The sequence below is a fragment of the Dendropsophus ebraccatus genome, chromosome 1 (genome assembly GCF_027789765.1).
Source record: "Dendropsophus ebraccatus isolate aDenEbr1 chromosome 1, aDenEbr1.pat, whole genome shotgun sequence".
Lineage (NCBI taxonomy): Eukaryota > Metazoa > Chordata > Amphibia > Anura > Hylidae > Dendropsophus > Dendropsophus ebraccatus.
In genome coordinates, this window is record NC_091454.1 from 120661836 (window position 1) to 120680863 (window position 19028).

Here is a 19028-nt window from a genome sequence, read left to right on the forward strand (position 1 = left end):
TGTAGTTTCCAGAATGGGGTCACTTGTGGGGGGTTTACAGTGTTTTGGCAGCACAAGGGCTCTGTAAATGCGACATGGCGTTCATCATCCATTCTAGCCAAATCCAACCTCTAAAATCCAAATGGCGCTCCTTCCCTTCAGAGGCTTGCCCTGCACCCACATGGCGCTTTATGTCCACATGTGGGGTATTAACAGACTCGGGGGGGAAATTGCTCTACACATTTTGTGTTTTTTTTTCTCTTTTAACCCCTTGTGAAAATGATAAATTCAAGGCTAGACCAACATTATAGTGTAAAAAATTTAATATTTCATTTTCACACCACATTGTTCCACATTTGTGCCCGTCACCAGTGGGGTCCATATGCTGACTACACCCCTTGTTACATTCCTTGAGGGGTGTAGTTTCCATAATAGGGTCACTTGTGGGGGGTTTAACTGTCTTGGCAACACAGGGGCCTTTTGAATGCAACATGGCCCCTCGAAATCCATTCCATCCAAATCCAGCCTTCAAAAACCAAATGGCGCACCTTCCCTTTGGAGGCTTACCCTGCACCCGCATGGCGCTTTATGTCCACATGTGGGGTATTTCCGTACTCAGGGGAAATTGCTCTACACATTGTGTTTTTTTTTTTATCTTTTAACCCCTTGTGAAAATGAAAAAAATCAAGACAAGATCAATGATTTAGAGTAAAAATTAAAAAAAAATTACACTAAATGTTGGTCTAGCCTTGATTTTTTTCCATTTCCACAAGGGGTTAAAAAAGAAAATGAACACAAAACGTGTAGGGTAGTTTCCCCCGAGTACGAAAATACCCCACATGTGGACATAATTTGCCATATGGGCACAGGGCAAGTCACCAAAAGGACAGAGCGCCATTTAGAGGCTGGAATGGGGGATGGAGGCCATGTCGCAATTACAAAGCTCCTGTGCTGCCAGAACAGTAGAAACCCCCCACAAGTGACCCAATTCTGGAAACTACACCCCATAAGGAATCTAACAAGGGGTGCAGTGAGCATATGGACCCCACTAGTGATGGGCACATGTGTAGAACATGTGCCGTGAAAATAAAAAATTCTATTTTTTTCATTTTCACGTCCCAAATGTGGCCGTCACCAGGGGGCCATATACCCGCTGCCCCACTTGTTAGATTCCTTATGGGGTGTAGTTTCCAGAATGGGGTCACTTGTGGGGGGGTTTCTACTGTCCTGGCCGCACAGAGGCTTTGTAATTGCATCATGGCATCCTCTAATGGGAATGGCGGCCATACCTATTTAGCTGGGGAAAAGGGACAATTCTAATTTATTTGGGGGTATTAGGCCAATTATTAGTTTATAAGGTTGAAAATGACAGGTGTCCATCAAATTCAACCTGTGTTGATCCAGAGGAAGGCAAAAACCCCTCGTGAGGCAGACGACAGTAGCCTCATCACAGGGGAAAAATTCCTTCCCGACTCCATAATGGCGATCAGAATAATCCCTGGATCAACGTGACCCCTGAAATAGGAATAAGGGACAGAATTTAGATAATGTAGAACCCCAGTGACGTGTGGTGCGCCTTGGAGCGATCCAGTATGCAGAGGCCGGGGGGATCAGGACAGGTGTCACACTGGAAAATGTTGTCCTTCCTGATCTCCCTGTTACCCACACTCTGCACTTCTTCTGGGGTCTCCCTTTCTCCAGTGTGGGGGACGTCACCTGGAAAATGTTGTCCTGGTGCGATACGGGGTCCTTCATATCCAGAAGTGCTGGGTCCGCTCCATGGCTGCTAAATATTAGGGCTCTATTACTACTTCTGATATGTTCGGATCGTGCCGCAAGCTACAGTAGCTCGGGCAGCGAGGGACCGGAAGAGGGGGTGCTGGTATAAAAGTTATCCCCGTACAGGTGGTAACCTTTATCCAGCAGTGGGAAGATCAGTTCCCGGACGATGTCCCCACTAACTCCGAGGATGGGGGGGGGGGGGGAGTGGGCATCTGGGGGCTGGATTCGAGTGTCCCTTCCTTCATACACTCTAAGGGTACGTGCACACTGCGGAATCGCGAAGGATAACCCTTTGTGCATTCCGCAGTTGGCACCCGCCGGCGGACTGATGCAGGCGCACGTCTCCGTCCGTGTCGTAGACTCCATTCTATGCACGGGCGGATTCCGCTCTGCGTCCAACGTGTTGATGGAATGACGGATGATGGAATCCGCCCGTGCATAGGATAGAGTCTATGACACGGGCGGAGACGCGCCCCTGCATCAGTCCGCCGGCGGGTGCCAGCTGCGGAATGCACGAAGGGTTATCCTTCGCCATTCCGCAGTGTGCACGTACCCTAAATCTGTAAGTGTACCCTGAGGTACTCTCACAGAGTTTGTAGAATTTCACGCCATACCGTCATCTCTTATTGGGACGGTACTGGCAGAAAAGACGTGTCTGGGGGGCAGCGTACGCTACGCTACTCCCAGACACGTCACTGGATGATGAGGAGGATGAGGATGAATGGAGGAACAAAGGACCCCCCATTCATCCTCACTGGCTGTTTCGGTGTCGGAGGCAATAATAACATATGCGTCCGATACCGAAAACACCCTGGGGGCCATCTTTATATGGGGATTGGTATATGGGGTATGTAGTGGTGTAGTGTAAAACTTTATTCAATGTAGTGTGGTGTAATGTAGTGTTTTTTTACGTGTTTTTTACAGTAAGTATACAAAAAAAACCTACGCCAAAAATAGTGTTGCTGATAAATGCCGCATTTATGTTCGGCACTTATCAGCAGACCGTGGCAGTAGGATATAAAAAAAAACCACCCTACGCCAAAAAGGAGGAGTTGCTGATTAGCAGCGCACTTTCGTGCGATGCTGATCAACACTCAGCGGCGATAGGGTGCGGAAAATAGAAAAAAAAAAAATTGGGAAAAAAAAAATTTTTTTTTACTACATTCTGAACATCCCTGCAGTGGCTGATACGTGTATTACACTTATCAGCCGCTAGGGGGCAGCAGAGCGCAAGATCCGAAAATAGACGACGCTGGAGCCGGAAAAATACGAAAAAAAGACGACGCTGGAGCCGGAAAAAGCCGATCGGGACTCACGGAAGAAGCCGAAGTCCCGACAAGATGAAGAGGACCCCGGGAACCCGGAAGACGCCGATCAGGACCCCGGGACAGGTGAGTAATATACAAATACCTGCTCTGGACCCCTCAGCTACCTAGCTGAGGGGTCCGGAGCAGGTATTTATTACTTGTGGGGACTCTGATCGCCGTGAACGGCCGGCCGGCCGTTCACGGCGATCGGGACTGTGGTACCGTGACCACCATTACTTTTTACAGTAATGGCGGTCGGTGCCGTCCTCGGACAGCACCGACCGCCATTTTTTTCCGGGTCATCGGGCCACCGATGGCCCGGAAAGGTTCCGATCGCCGCTATGGGCTTATCAGCCAATAGCGGCGATCGTCGGCATGGGGGGGTTAACAACCCTCCATGCCGACAGGGAGAGATGGCCTGCTATGTATTATAGCAGGCTATTTCCCCCGATCGGGACCCGGCCGGCCGCGGCGCCCGTTTAAAGGGCCGACGTACCGGTACGTCATGGGTCCTTAAGTGACAGTGATCCATGACGTGCCGGTACGTCATGGGTCCTTAAGAGGTTAAATATGCGTTTTCGGTTTTGGTTGGTGAACACTCATTCAACAAAGGAAAACAATAAATGCATTAGACATGCAATATATATGCAGTGTCAACCCAGCCTAAATGTAAACTTCTAACACACATGCAGTTTTCTGAGAACATGCCTTCATATTTAAAATCAATCTGTCAGCTGCAATTTACATGTTTAACTGCCTACCTGGTACCTTTCATATATCGGTGCTTTAATAACCTAAAAAAATTTATTTTATTCTCTTGTGAAAAGTGTCAAACATTCTTAAGCCCCCTATGTAATGGAGGCAAGAATATCCTAGCTAACAGTGTCAGCATTTTGGAACATGAATTGCATTGGAAAGATTGCCTCAGTCTATTCCAACAAAAGAAAAGTGTGGCACTGAGAAAGCAGACACTCCAGATACATTTCTTATATATGGCTGTATTTTATTAGTAAAACTGTTGCACATTTTGTCCCACAATGTAGCCTTTACTATAGAAAAAAAAAATCAGAGTTTACAATATATTTGAAGGTTTTATCACTTGTAAGGTGCTGGGTTATCAACAGTAATCCACATTCCTAACAACTGCATCAAACCGAAAAACTTGCTAGAAGTTAAAGGGGACCTATTATGATGGCCTGCAGACGCAGCTGACACCAGAAGATTGTGTTGCTGTGGATAAGTGCTCTCTGCATTAATTAGAATAGGGCTTGTGCATGGAACTAACTTGGCATGGGAGCAACTCTAGTTTCCAGCATCAGCTTTAACTGCATGCTGATCTGGGGAGAAAAGAATGGTAACAAGTACCCTTTAAGGGGGTTGTCCAGGATTAGAAACTGCGGCTCTCTTACCTCACATCACTTTTTATACCATCTGAGCCACAAGTCATCAGCGCAGTTCATGGTGGCTTCTACATTCTCTTTGTGTAGCTAAGAGTGGTGGACAAACTGGGGGGGGGGGGCAGATTACACGCCCTAAGGGCCCGTTCACACTAAGCAAATTTGGCAGAATTCTGCTGCGGAATCCTGCCTGCCTTAGTGTCAATGTGTCTATGGGAGGGCTCACGGGCCTCCGCTTTCTCTGCTCAAAGAATTGATACTGAGGAATTCTGCAGAATTTGCTCAGTGTGAACAGGCCCTAATCCTGGACAGCCCTTTAATAGTTTTGAGATAATTGGGATGCACATCCTTAAATAAAACTAGAGTGCATTAAATCTATTTATAAAACATTAATATAACTTCAGGGCAGCTTCACACGTACCGTATCGCTGTGTATTTAACGCTGCGTATTTATCGCTGCGTGTTTGGTGCGATTTTTACATGCGAGTTTTGATTTTCACATGAAAATCATGTGAAAATCAAAACTCGCATGTAAAAATCGCACCAAACACGCGATGATAACGCAGTGATAAATAAGCAGCGATACGATACGTGTGAAGGCACCCTCAGAATGTATTTAATAGGATATAAAATCTACATTCATATCAGTTAGACTGTTAAACTAGCACTGATCAATCTAAGCGGCACCTAGTATTCCGGTGACCTCCCAAAAGGCACATGTATTACTGATTTCACATATAATGACCTGGAAAGTGTGAGCTGTCCACTATCAGAAGAAAGTTTGCTTTCAGGCCCAGAAACAGCAGCAATGTGGGTAGTGCTTGATAGTTACTTGAGTGATCTGCAAAACCAGACATATCTCCATGAACAAGAGTGGCCTTCTTTCAAATATCGGACAACCCCCTTAAACTCAAGAAAACACTGATGTAGGTTGTTTTAAAAAGATGTAAACTGATTGACTTGCAAAGGCAATTTATTATCTACACCAATACAACAGTCATATCCCTAGATTTCCCCCTTATTGATTGTGTTACCTTACAATAATCCTGAAGAAACTTCCACCCCCACTCCAGCATTGTATAGAATAATTTCAACATGGAAAACATGTCCATGTAGAAGGAAAAGGCACCGTACACCAGACAAAGGAGGCAATTTTTTATATTTCCTTGGATTTCAGGCCTGCAGTGCTATGAAGCTTTCTATCCGGTCTACACACTGTCGAGACTATAGTAATCAAAACTATGTGCTTTCCATACCCTCCAGAAGAAACACTTGAATGTTTTTTGAGTTTTTGAAACTCTGCTCAATGCAAACTGTAGTGGTAAAAAAAAGTTCACCTGACCAATCCAGTCAGGGAGTGGAAGACCGTCCAGTTTCTCCAGAGATGTCAGGTTGTGTTTAGTTTTAGAGACTGCAGCCAATCCTGGAGCTTCAGATATATGGTGCCTCTCTGGGCTTCGGCTACAATCCACCTCTGGGTTTCACTCACCAAATTCATAGTTGCTGGAAATAGCACCAAACAGATTTATTTTATTTTGCAGAATGGTGTACATCACATTCGTAATGCGAGGGTCAAATCTACAAGACTTTAAATTCAACCAGAATCCCATAATACATGTTTTCTGATACTAACCTATAAAGTGGATGGCATTTCAAGCTCAATATATATGTGTGTGTGTGTGTGTGTATATGTGTGTGTGTAATATATGCGCATTAAAAAGACAATATCTGTATTCTTCAGGTCAACATTGCCCAATCTGTATCGTTTTACTTAACCCCTTAAGGACAGAGCACAATATGACCTTAAGGACCAGGACAATTTACATTTTTGCATTTTAATTTTTTCCTCCTTGCCTTCTAAGAGCTATAACTAGAGATGAGCAAACCTCGAGCATGCTCGAGTCCATCCGAACCCGAACGTTCGGCATTTGATTAGCGGTGGCTGCTGAAGTTGGATAAAGCCCTAAGGCTATGTGGAAAACATGGATATAGTCATTGGCTGTATCCATGTTTTCCAGACAACCTTAGAGCGTTATTCAACTTCAGCAGCCCCCGCTAATCAAATGCCGAATGGTTGGGTTCGGATGGACTCGAACCCAAACCCGGTTCGCTCATCTCTAGCTATAACGCTTTTATTTTTCCATCCACAGGGCCATGTGAGGTCTTTTTTTTTTTTTTTTTTCAGGAACAGGTGGACTTTGTAATGCAGCCTTTTAATCTACCATAAAATTAATGACTGAACCCCCCAAAATATCATTTATGGGGTAATTTTGGGACAAATAATGCAATTACGCAAAGTTTGGGGGGTTCTGTGTTTACGTAATGCACTTTACGGTAAAACTGACATTTTATCTTTATTCTATAGGTCAGTCTGAATACAGCGATGTGCATGTTAACATAGCTTTTCTAATGTTTTACTGTTATTAACAGTACATTTTTTTTTGCAAATGGGGATATTTAAAATGGCCCTATTGTAATAATCCTATAGCGCATTTATTTTTTCACCTATGGGGCTGTATGGGCTGTGCAATCTTTTGTACCACGATCTCTTGTTTTTTTACCATATTTGTTTAGATTGGATGTATTGGATCACTTTTAATTACATTTTTTTACATACAAAATGTAATTAAAAAAAAAAAAAACAGCAATCCTGGCATTTTTTTACAGCTTTTTGTTCATGCCGTTCACCGTGCGGTAATATACCGGTTTTATTTTAATAGTGCGGACGATTGTGCACGTTACGACATATAATATGTTTACTTAGTTTATTACTCTTGTATGTTTTATTTATAAAAGGTAGGTGATTTAGACTTTTAACAATTCAAAAGAAAGGGAAAATAATATGCTGTACTCAAAACTCACCTTTTAGGATGGTCTGCCCTTCTCTGCAGGTATTTTCAATATCCTGTAACGGCACATCTGGATTAACATTGACAGTAGCTCCTGTAAGCTGTAACTGAGCCTGAAGGTTTGCAGGTATTTTTAAATTAATACTTCCTAAGAATGACAATAAAAATTTATTAATATCAAGTTAGAAGTGCTTTACTGTTCACTCACTGTTCTCTTTGACCATCATTACATAGCTTCAGTTTCTAAACTTTAATGGACACTAACATGTCATATAACTTGTGCTCATCTAATAATTTAAGCCACCAGTCTCACTTCAACTAAATTTTCTATCCACTGCCTGTAGTTAGGATAAGTCTCTAGTAACAGGGACACCAAGATCTGTAGCAGGGCTTAGGTAGTGCTATATGAAGGAGAGAGTCTAGGAAGGTGTAAATGCAAGCAGAGTCTGTCTGCATCTTCCAGACAAATAATACTGTATCTACAGGTAAAACAAGGCTTCCCTCTTATCTCTGGCCAACTTTCCCTTGCGTACCTCCCTTATCAGCAATATTTCACCATGTAAGGCCCTATTACACAGAATGATAATCTGCTCAATTCGCCCGATTATTGCTCTGAGTAAAAAAGACAACGATCAGCCAAAAAAAAATGATCATTGTCTTTCAACATGTTGAAAAATCATTGGCCGCCGACCGTGCATTGCTACGTGTAATAGGTAGCACGGCCAACAGCTGATGACAGTGTATAAAATGATAACACTAATACTGACCTGTCCAGGCTCCCCTAGTGTTCTCCAGCCTTGCCCGTGGGATTCCAGTCACCGCTGCTGCAGCTGTCACCCTTGGTCTCGTCTGAAGTGACAAAACAATGCTGTCCCATCTTCGCCAGTGATTGGCTAAGCCGCCTGTCACTTCAGAAACTGGACCAAGAATGAGAGCTGCAGCTGCGGTGACCAGGGAATCCAACATACAAGGCTAAAGGAAACGTAAACCTGATCAGGTAATTAATAGCTTTATTACTTTACACCAAAGCAAGGGCTGCACGGACATCACTAATGATGTCCATACAGCCCTTGCGCTCACTTATTTGGAAATTAGGGCTGTGTAAAATGGCCCCTTAGACCAGGGCTGTTTCGTAATTTAATGTCCTTCTTGCTGTAATCCTCACTGCTTGAATCAGAGCTGCTAATATAAGTTAACCCTTGCCTTGCTGTCCTACTGTTGCCATGTTGCTTTCTGCTCAGACTGCAGCTTGCAAATCCAGAGCATCAATGACTCCCTTCTTCCCAACATGCCATCTATAGTAATGTATAGTACTGTAAATGATCTCCCAGCACAGTGCCAGCCTGTTCAATTTAGTACACTTTCTCCAGCATTGTGACAAGTGGAGGTGCTGTCCTGTCATTAGCCTGAAAAGTAATAGAAACAGCCTAGCTCTGGTTCCAACCCCTGAAATGAGCCTATTATTAAAGTGAGTCCAAGGGATACTAATTCTCCTTAAGGAAAGTCCATCACAAAGACGTGTGGAGACAGGCCATTGTTGCCCCGCTGGGAACTGACTTGACTTAAGGGTACAAACACACACAGCAGATACGCAGCAGATTTGATACTGTGTTCAGTTATTTAGATCCAATCTGCTGCGTATCTGCTGCGTATCGCAGCAGTAAATACGCAGCATATAAGCCGTGTGTGTTTGTACCCTAAAGGGACATCTCTTTGCCTATCAAGGAGTCTTAGAACATTGACTGGGGATTTTATGCCAAGCCAAACTATCTTTCCAAACAAAAAGACTTCCCATTTGCAGACAGCTTTTTGGGGGTTGTTATCCTTCTCCAGTGCACAGCAGGGTGTTGGCTGGCTAGTGAGGAGCCTATCGACATGGGTCCAAGGGGTACAAATTTTCCTTAAAAAGTCAGTTATAAAGACGTGTTAAGACCAAAAGGCCATTCCTGCTCCACTGGAAATTCTGGGAAGAAAGGATATGCAAAATAGCTCTCACATGTCTTGAGCAAAGAGATAACTCAGTCAGTGTCTCACTCTAGGAGTCCTAGAACATTGGGGATTTTACATCAAGTCAAACAATCTCTCTAAAAGAAAAGACTTCCCATCTGCAAATAGCAGTTCCGGCATTGTTGCCCCTCTTCAGTGCAGAGCAGGGTGTTTGGTTGGCTAGTGAGAGGCCTATTGACGTGGGTCAAAGTGGTACTAATTCTCCTTAAGGAGAGTCCATCATAAGGACTTGTTGAATTTTCTACATAATCATGGCCGCTTTCTTCCAGAGACAGCAGCATTCTTGTCTCCAGTTCCAGCAATTAAGCGCCTTTCACTTCAATGGAACTGAGTTACAAAATCCTACCCAAACTGGAGACCAGAGCGGTGCTGTCTCTGGAAGAAAGTGTGTAAAGGGTGACAGTCCCTCTGCTACCACCAGTGGCCGTGTCAAAAACTGCAGGCCTTCAGAAGCCCAGGTCCTGACACGGAGCCTTTCCTAAAGTTAATTCTAATGCATATTGGTATTATAAAAGACATACCAACTGAAGCAGCCTGTGAAAACTGAAGAGCTCTGCAGTCACATCACAGTCAAGCAGAGTGAGTGACTATAGCTGTTAATCACCTCTCAATCTGCTTCACTATCCCTGCTCACTCTGTCTGTGTAAAGAGCAGCATAGTGAAGCAGAGTGTGGACAGGTAAGGATCATCATGATTTTGTTTATTCTTTCACCAGCTGTTAGCTGCACGTCACTATTACATGGGGGGATGCATAGCTGGCAGCCGCAATCTGCAACATATTGACATAGAACGTTGCTCTGTTTATTAGGAATGTCTACTGCCGTAGTAAATGTTACAGCTAATGAATAAACCTGCTCACCTTTGTCAGTTTTCAGGTATACCTTATCAGCTTGACTGACATAAACATCTATTGTGCCTTGATTTGTAGAGGCCATTAAACAACCATCTGAGGAGTCTGCAAAACATGGTAAGGCAAAACATATTTTAACACTTGTAGGAGCACTATTCAATGTGACAACATAATACTGCACTACCGAAACTACTATTCTGCAAAGGTATATAGCTAATCTACATATTTAGAATTGCAAAACTGTCAGAGTAAATAGAAAAAAATGAGGAACAGAATCACAGATGACTGTGACCTAGCTCAAGTTCCTACAGCACCTTCCACCGGGGCTGTGGAGTCGGAGTTGGTCATGATAAAATTCAGGAGTCGGAGTTGGAGTCGGAGCTGCGGCTTACCGACTCCACAGCCCTGCCTTCCACTCAATTCTGGACAAGTTACTATGTGGTTTTTACATGTAGGAATCTGGGGGTGATGCACTTTGTTGGCAGATTCCTCTACAGCTGGGCACTGATCTCACTGATCAGTGCCCATCATGAAAATTGTGGACCGCACTATAGATGTACCTCCTTAGTGCTCCGCAATTCATTGACCACTGCAATGAAGATGGGTGTTCCACATTAGGACCTGTCCTTTGTTTTTTGCAGCAAGGATCACGGCCCCATACACATGTACGGATGTGTGAATGGGGCCATTGAAGTGTATTGGTCCTTCTCGTCCAAAAATATGGACGAGTGAATAGGGCCTAAGATGCAAGCTTTTTAGCATTTTAGACATTTTCTTGCTAAAAAGTGTGTTTTAGAGTCTGAAAAATATGACATTAAACTGCACAAACATCATTAAAAAAAAAAAAAATAATAATTGAGATGTTTTAACACGTGGTGCTGAAACTTTTCATGACACTGTAGACAGACTTCCCTTGTAATACAAAGTAGGAGATAAGAGACATGACGCTGCACACTGACAATGAAAATATAAACTTAGCTTTCAAAGTCAACTAAATTGTTGAAAAAGGAAGTTATATCTAAGTGCAACCCAAGTCAGCAGCAATGATAAAGTAACTATGTGATGTTTAAGTTAAAAGATAGCGGACATGGTCAGTAAACCAGAGGATCTTGCATATTTTTTATAACGAAAGCCATATGGTCCATATATCAAACAGTAGTCCCACACAGCAGGTCATGGGAAAAAGTCCTGCCTTACACGTGTCTGAACTGATCCTAGTTTGTCTGTAACCCTGGTAGTAATGACAAGTCAACAGACATTACTTGTTGGCCTGTTTAAAGTATAAGAGCATATGGCTAAAGAGATATCAGAGATGTAGAATATTGTTATTGACTGACAACCACACATGCTCTGGCCGCTGCGGTATGTGAATGCAAACTTGGCCCTCCTTAACATGTTTTACCAATCAACACGTTTTGTGGCTTATTCAAAAGGTAGAAGGTAGCAAGTAATGTAATGAAGGGAAAACTCAGAATCTGATAGTTGTACAACCTCTCTCGCTGACGTAATAGGGGGTGGTTAAAAAAAACAGACTATTCCGTGCTGCCACCCTGGCTCAAAACCAATACCAGATAGCAGGAGGTGATATGCAGAGACCTATTAGTACACAGCAGGGGAACTAACAGGTATGTCCAGTATGATCTGGATAAGATGTCATTGATATTTTATGATCTATAATTACAAATGTAAATGGGTAAGTATATAAGCAGTAACCAGAGGTATAAAATGAATAGTTTTAAACAGTAGATGGTATATCCTGTATCCCAAGGCGGCATATATTGATATACCCAACTTGCTCATGTTGGTCATTTTAAAGTATGTCATATTGACAGTAATGGATAATCAACAGATGTATCAAACTCGCTTAACAAAAGTATTTGCAAAAAATACCATTAAATGATAGTGACATCCAGACCCCAACAACTTTTGGCATGTCTGTGTATAGGGAAGTTTACAATTAAATTTTTCTATGGTATACAGACAATATTTTAATATGTACAAGATCTAGAGTAGACGCACTTTAACCAGTCTTTCTTTCCGTATATCATAGTATAACAGAAACTGCGTTGTCTAGGGTTACATCAAGAATGGTAATCTAGCAACCTGCAGCCGACACTCCATAGTTAAATCAATCACTAATGCTACAAAAAAAATAAAAGACAGTGTAATCCAGATCTTATTGTACAGGCAGTGGCTGAAAAACTTTTAGTTCTATTATCAAAAGGGGTAATCCTTAAAAGTGCTACTGACGCATAACAAACATTAAAAAAGCAGCACAAGGGAAAAAAATTGGGGGAAAAAACCCCATTAAAATAGACATAAAATACATGAGAAATGGTTCATGTCTATTATATTTTTTAATTAAAGCGACTCTGTACCCACAATCCGACACCCTCAAACCGCTTATACCTTTGGATAGCTGCTTTTAATCCAAGATCTGTCCTGGGGTCTGTTAGACAGGCGATGCAGTTATTGTCCTTAAAAACAACTTTTAAACTTGCAGCTCTGTGCCAAACGGCTGTGGCCTAGAGTGTCTGTGCCCTAGGCTTGCACCGCCTTTCCGTCCCTCCTCCCCACCCTTTTCACCATTAGGAATGCCCCTGAGCAGAACATCTACTATTCATCACTTGTCTGAACACTGCACAGGTGCCTTATCAATTCAACACGTGCAGTGTTCACACAGGTGATGATTAGGAGAAACCTGCTTGGAGCATTCCTAATCGTGAAGAGGGTGGGGATGAGGGATGGGGAGACGGTGGAGCCTAATGCACAGATACTCTAGGCTACGCCAATTTGACACAGGGCTGCAAGTTTAAAAGTTGTTTTTAGGACAATAAGTGCATCACCTGCCGAACAGACTCCGGGACAGATCTTGGATTAAAAGCAGCTATCTGAAGGTAAAAGTGGTTTGGGGGGGGCTGATTGTGGGTACAGAGTCGCTTTAATGTCTCAAATAACAGTTCTATTTTTTTTATTTGTATTTTCACACTTTTCCCTCACTTTTGCTACTTTTTTGGTGTTTTTTAGTTATATTACTAGAAACTTCTCAATGAAATGTGCAGGCAAGAATGCATACCTACTGTAATATTTCCTTCTGCTGTATGGAGTTTCGTATCGCCTATAAGAAAATAAAGCAAATTATTCAGCAGAATCTTATCAGGATGCCAAATGCATCAGGTAAGGACAGCAAAAATATTAACAGGTATATATACACACATGGTATGTTGTCCCCAGAAGTGCCAGATTCCTAGCTACAATGACTGACTAAATAATGGCGTCACTATTCACATTCATCAGTAAACACAATCCTCTGTATACAGATCTAGTAGACAAAACACTACAGAACCAATGCTAAAATGACATCTAAAGTGAACTGTGCAGATTATAGCCAAAGCATTTATATGCTGCCAAGCGGATTTTTGAGGAACAGAAATTAGTCATCCTTCCTGAAGTCCGCCCTCCCACCAGAGTTATTATCACACTAAGGGGAATAAAAGAGTCAGGAGAACTGGATGAAAATACTTTATCTATTTTTCACAAGACATAAGTTATATGCCAAGTGAAGGGTTACAAAAATGGAAAAATAATGGAAAAGTCATAGAATGGACGATTAAATGTCTCAGGAGAATATAGCAGGAAAGAATGAAAAGAGATTGTTTGGGGTTACAATAGGAAATGGATTTTAGTGTATGTCTGTCCCATATGTCTCATTCCAGTGCAAGGCAGTTCCAGTGTGCGCTACTAAAGCTGTACAATCACACCACCTTTCCATTAATCCTGCTTATACAGACGGCACATATATTCTGGTTTAGGCAAATAAAGACAGTTTGGTTTTGAATATGTGAATCCTTGAGAACGCCACCAGCCTGCATAGAGTCTTATAAGCAGACAGTGCACAGACATCGAATTCACACATACCAGGAAGATTGCAGCACTCCAAAAGGATAACAGTGGGTTATTCAACTTCAATTCACGCAGTGCATCAAAAGTTATAGTGAGCTTTCAATCCTCTCACAGGATCTTTTCCAAGGCTTGAAAGGATGAAAATGTTGCTAAACTTCTGGATTGAATAAACCAGTGCTTTAAAGGGAACCAATCACCCAGAAAATCAATGTAAAGACAAGGATATGTGCTGATAGATCACCCAGCACACTTTCCAAATATACCCCTGTAACCTCTGTGCCCCCCTCAATTAGACAGTAATCTTACTTTGTTCAGGTCACGCGCTGTATGTAAATTTTTGCTAAGTAGTCCTGGTGGGCGTATGTAGTCCTGGTGGGCGTATGTAGTCACGGTCCGGGGGCGTATGTAGTCACGGTCCGGGGGCGTAAGTAGTCACGGTCTGGGGCTGTAATCACGGCCAGAGGGGCGTGATTCGGAGGCTTGCGGTCCAGTGACGTCATCCGGCGGCTTGCGTTCCGCGTCGCGGCCGCGCCGACGTGTTCGGGAACCCGCGCATGCGCAGTACGTCAGCGTCGTCTCCCGCTGTACTGCGCATGCGCGGGTTCCCGAACACGTCGGCGCGGCCGCGACGCGGAACGCAAGCCGCCGGATGACGTCACTGGACCGCAAGCCTCCGAATCACGCCCCTCTGGGCGTGATTACAGCCCCAGACGGTGACTACATACGCCCCCGGACCGTGACTAGATACGCCCCCGGACCGTGACTACATACGCCCACCAGGACTACTTAGCAAAAATTTACATACAGCGCGTGACCTGAACAAAGTAAGATTACTGTCTAATTGAGGGGGGCACAGAGGTTACAGGGGCATATTTGGGAAGTGTGCTGGGTGATCTATCAGCACATATCCTTGTCTTTACATTGATTTTCTGGGTGATTGGTTCCCTTTAACTATATATGTCTTTCATGTTTTCTTTGTGCAATCTATGAAGACATGAGGGAGGAAAGTCTACAGCAAATTCAAGTCTGTAAGGTCAAGTTGTAGAGTCCAGATCGTACAGAAGCAGAGATGTCATAGGTAAAGCATCAACCTAGTCAATGTTTTAGGCCTTGTTAAGTCAGTCGACAATTCAAAAGGAAACAGTGAAAAAAAATTATGTTACTCTATTAATTCATACGCAAGAACACTATTGTCGTGAAGAAGCAACCTTTCGTCCTCCATCAAGTAAGCATGGAGGTGTTGCAACGGCAGTGTGGCACAGCCATACTCATCTGAAGGTCATCCACTGACTAGAAATGTTGCCCTAGTAATAGTAGTATGTCTGCGCACTCTATTGGGTGCAATTAGAACAACAAAATACTTATTATGGAATATTAATTGCACACCTGAAACAGGGTGCAATGAATATTCCATAATTAGAAATGTTGCCCTGTGTTTTAGCATACTGTACAATAATTGAATGTGGAGAATGTTTTTTTTTTTTTTTTAAACCACCTGGGTCTGGCAGCTATATGTCTGACTGAAAGAGAGTGCTAGCCGAAATGCAAGTTATTCAAGGTGCAGTTCTGGAGCAATCTGCACATGTTTCAAAGTGGACACTGTAAATACTAAATGAAAAAGAATACACGAAAAACTGCACGAAAACTGCACTGTGTAAACAAGGTCTTTTGAGGAGGGCAGTGTACTTGCACTTTCCTCAAAAGCTCGTTTTTGCTGGTTAAGTTGACCACACCGTCCTTTTTCTACTATTACATAAAGACTGCACAGCTGCTGACTGGAAACAGCTGCATAACTCGATAGCACTAAAGTTGTCCAGCTCCCCACTCTCTCCCCTAAGGAACTGTTTGATCAGAAAATTCCACGGCCTCTTTAAGTTTTGGTCTGATTAGAAAAAAAGCAGCAGAGAAAAATCCCCTCACTGCTGGATGTGGGGTAGGAGGTGTCCGTGGGAGGAAAAGGTTTATAAAGATGTGTCATGGAATTCAGGATGCAAACTGAATAGATAGAAGCAATCTGGGCATCATGTATGAAAACCACTAGTGCACATAACTATTAGAGCTGGTCACTTCAATAACTGATGGGTTACTGAGGGCAACAGCTTTGTTTCCAGAACATGCACAAAACTCGTTTGCACCAAGCCAGCGTTGCTGCATACACAGTGCTGTTGTTACAGACCTCCACCACCCCTGAGTAGTGTAAGTTCTTATTAGAATATACAGCAGCAGGGGATGGCTGGCTGTTAGTGGCACTGTGTGTGTGACAGTATAGTATGACAATGAGTCCAATAGATTTCAATGGGCCCTTTCACATGCCTGTCTGTGTTACCAAAAAAAAAAAAAAAAAACACAGGTCCTAGTGCAGACCTGACTTTGTGGCATGGATCACTTCAATATACACTACAGAGCACTGCTGATGCACATTCATAGTGCAGTCTGCGGTCGCAGGCTGCACTACGGACGTGTGAATAAGGCCTATAAGACAAAGTCTGAGTTAACTTATAGGGTATATGCACACTACGGAATCTGTGTGGACAACTTCCAGCAGATCGCATGAGTGTTCCTGTGCACAGAATTGACATGTCAATTCCACGGATGGCGAAGCATAGAATAAGGCCTAGGCGGAATTTCAAGCCTAGGCATACTGGCGCAAATCAGTGGAACTTATCCGTGCAGATTCCATAGTGTGCACACAACCTTACTTTAAAAACACAGCAGTATGAAATGGAGTAATATATTACATGTCTATCTTTTGTCTGCCCTCTACAACGCCTGTAGGTAACAAAAAAACGTAAGCCCCTATTGCACGGGGTGACTGTGAGGAGCAAACGAGTGCTGTCAGCGCTCATTTGCTCCTCGTTCCCCGCTCACTGTTGCCGCTACTACATGCGGCAGCAGCAAGCGAGTGAAAGACGGGGGCGGCGGGGGGCTGCCCGGGTGATCGCTTGATCGTCCAGACAGCCCATAGCATATAGCAGTAGTCTGCTGCCGACGCTCCTATTCCAAAGAGCAACGGCAGAAGATCGCTGCTATATGAGTCTTTTGTCTTTCAACATGTTGAAAGACAAACGACTACAACGATCAGCCGACATTGTTCATGCCAGCTGATCGTTGTGTTCTATTACATAGGACGATTATTGGCCACAACAGCCGATATTGTCCAAATATGGCCGATAATCGCTCTGTGTTATAGGGCCTTTACACTTATTAGTCATCAAATAATTACAACACGAATGACCAAACCACATTTACGTTTTGTTTGTTTTTATTCAAGTTGTTTATCCACCACAGAGGGAAACTAAAGGCTGTAAACGGGTCTTTTCAGCAATAACTCACATCCCACAGATGACATCATGCTAAAACTATTTGTTTGAACTGGACGCTCTTCTATTTGTGTCCCAGTCGTGTTGAGGGAAAACACAAATCTACTCCCAGCTTAGCAATGACTTTAGTAATTGCTTTAATGATGCTATTAATGTCTAAGTTTACTTGATGAGTGGATTATTACCAACATTTTCTAATCATGGATTTCCTAAGTGATATTTACAGTGACTTAAATGGGTTATCCCCCACAAAATTATTTTGTGTTTTTCATTAGTACAAAAATATATTTTTCATCCGTAGCAACCGATTAAAAAATCTGTTTCTGAGATATCTTACACTGATGTCAGTGGTGGTGTCCCCCACTTTACATACAACTTGTATACCTTGTTGATAAAGGTCATGTTGACCGAAACGTCCAGCAATATGATGGTATACTAAAAATATGCTTTGAGCACTATACTACCTTTGCTGGCTTTCTTATCAGGTGCTCTTATACCTTTGTTTATTTCTATTTACATTTTACATTTTCATAAGCCTCTATATGTAGAGTGAGAAGGTGAGAAATATTACACAGAAATGTATATAAGTACCTCTCTCAGAAGTATAAATTTGTATGTAGTACTCTATTTTCTTCCTTTACATATACAGGCTTATAGAAGTGCATGAAGGAAGTATACAAAGCACAAGTGAATAATAAGGATACGTTGGTGATGACGACTGAAGAGGAAATTCTGGGACATGAGATCCCATAGCGCTGTGAATTAGTGAGATCTCTGGAGCTCTGTGTGAGGGGCTGCTTTCTATACTTGTCAATGTGGGAAGAAAGTTGACAAGAGTTATGTAACCTAAGGAGTTCCTAAGGGCCAGACTGCAAAGCACTTCAGGTCACATGGTCACACTGGTTTCACAAAGTTCTACAGATTAGTAAATTACTTTGTTAAAAGAAAAAGCTTTTGTGCACCATGATTGCCAGTGGATATAAGTATTTTTTTTTATTCCAAAACGGTTTCAAAACTGGGATAGATAGGTAAGTAATGCGTTATGCTTCTGCAGAAGTTTCAGCAGAAGTTTCATTTTTTTTAACCTCTACCTGGAGTTCCCCTTTAAGGGTACAAACACACTGGACGTATCCACAGCAGATTTTCTTGCTGCAAATCCGCAGCAACCCGCCCCGTTAACCCACGCCGCTGGAGCGTATACTTCACCTGCTCCCCACTCCGGCTTGCTTCAGAGCTCCCGGCGTCTTCACGCCCCGCTCAGCCAAGCAGTGTGCTGCGGCCGGGAAGCGCACTGATTGTCCGAGCGGGATGTGCCGGGAACCCCTGAAGCAAACCGGAGCATGGAGAAGGTGATGTGTACACGCTGGTGGCGGGGGGTTAATGGGGCGGGCTGCTGACATACTCAGCAGTTTGTCTGCCCATAAAGTGTACAGGGCACAGATCAGCAGCAGATCCTGCTGTGAATTTGCAGCGAGAAATCCGCTGCGGATCCACCCAGTGTGTTTGTACCCTAAAGGAGAAGTCCGGCCTCTTTTTTTTTTTTTTTGTTTTTTTTTAATGCAGGTGCATGGGGGAAAATAACAAATGGTACTAACTCACCTCTCCCTGTGCCTCTTCAGCATCAGATCGCTGCT

The 19028-nt window shown here is 43.2% G+C and overlaps 1 protein-coding gene across 1 annotated transcript in view; it reads right to left on the minus strand.

Moving 5' to 3' along the window:
• Positions 1-5636: 5636 nt before the first annotated feature.
• FAM185A (family with sequence similarity 185 member A) overlaps positions 5637-19028 on the minus strand; it is a 39920-nt gene continuing 26528 nt past the window's right edge. The window contains exons 5-8 of the mRNA XM_069956150.1: positions 13248-13289; positions 10181-10276; positions 7328-7462; positions 5637-5968 (exon numbers count right to left, since the gene is read on the minus strand). Coding sequence (XP_069812251.1) covers positions 5853-5968; positions 7328-7462; positions 10181-10276; positions 13248-13289 — 389 coding nt within the window. The 3' untranslated portion in view covers positions 5637-5852. The remainder of the gene's footprint in view (positions 5969-7327; positions 7463-10180; positions 10277-13247; positions 13290-19028) is intronic.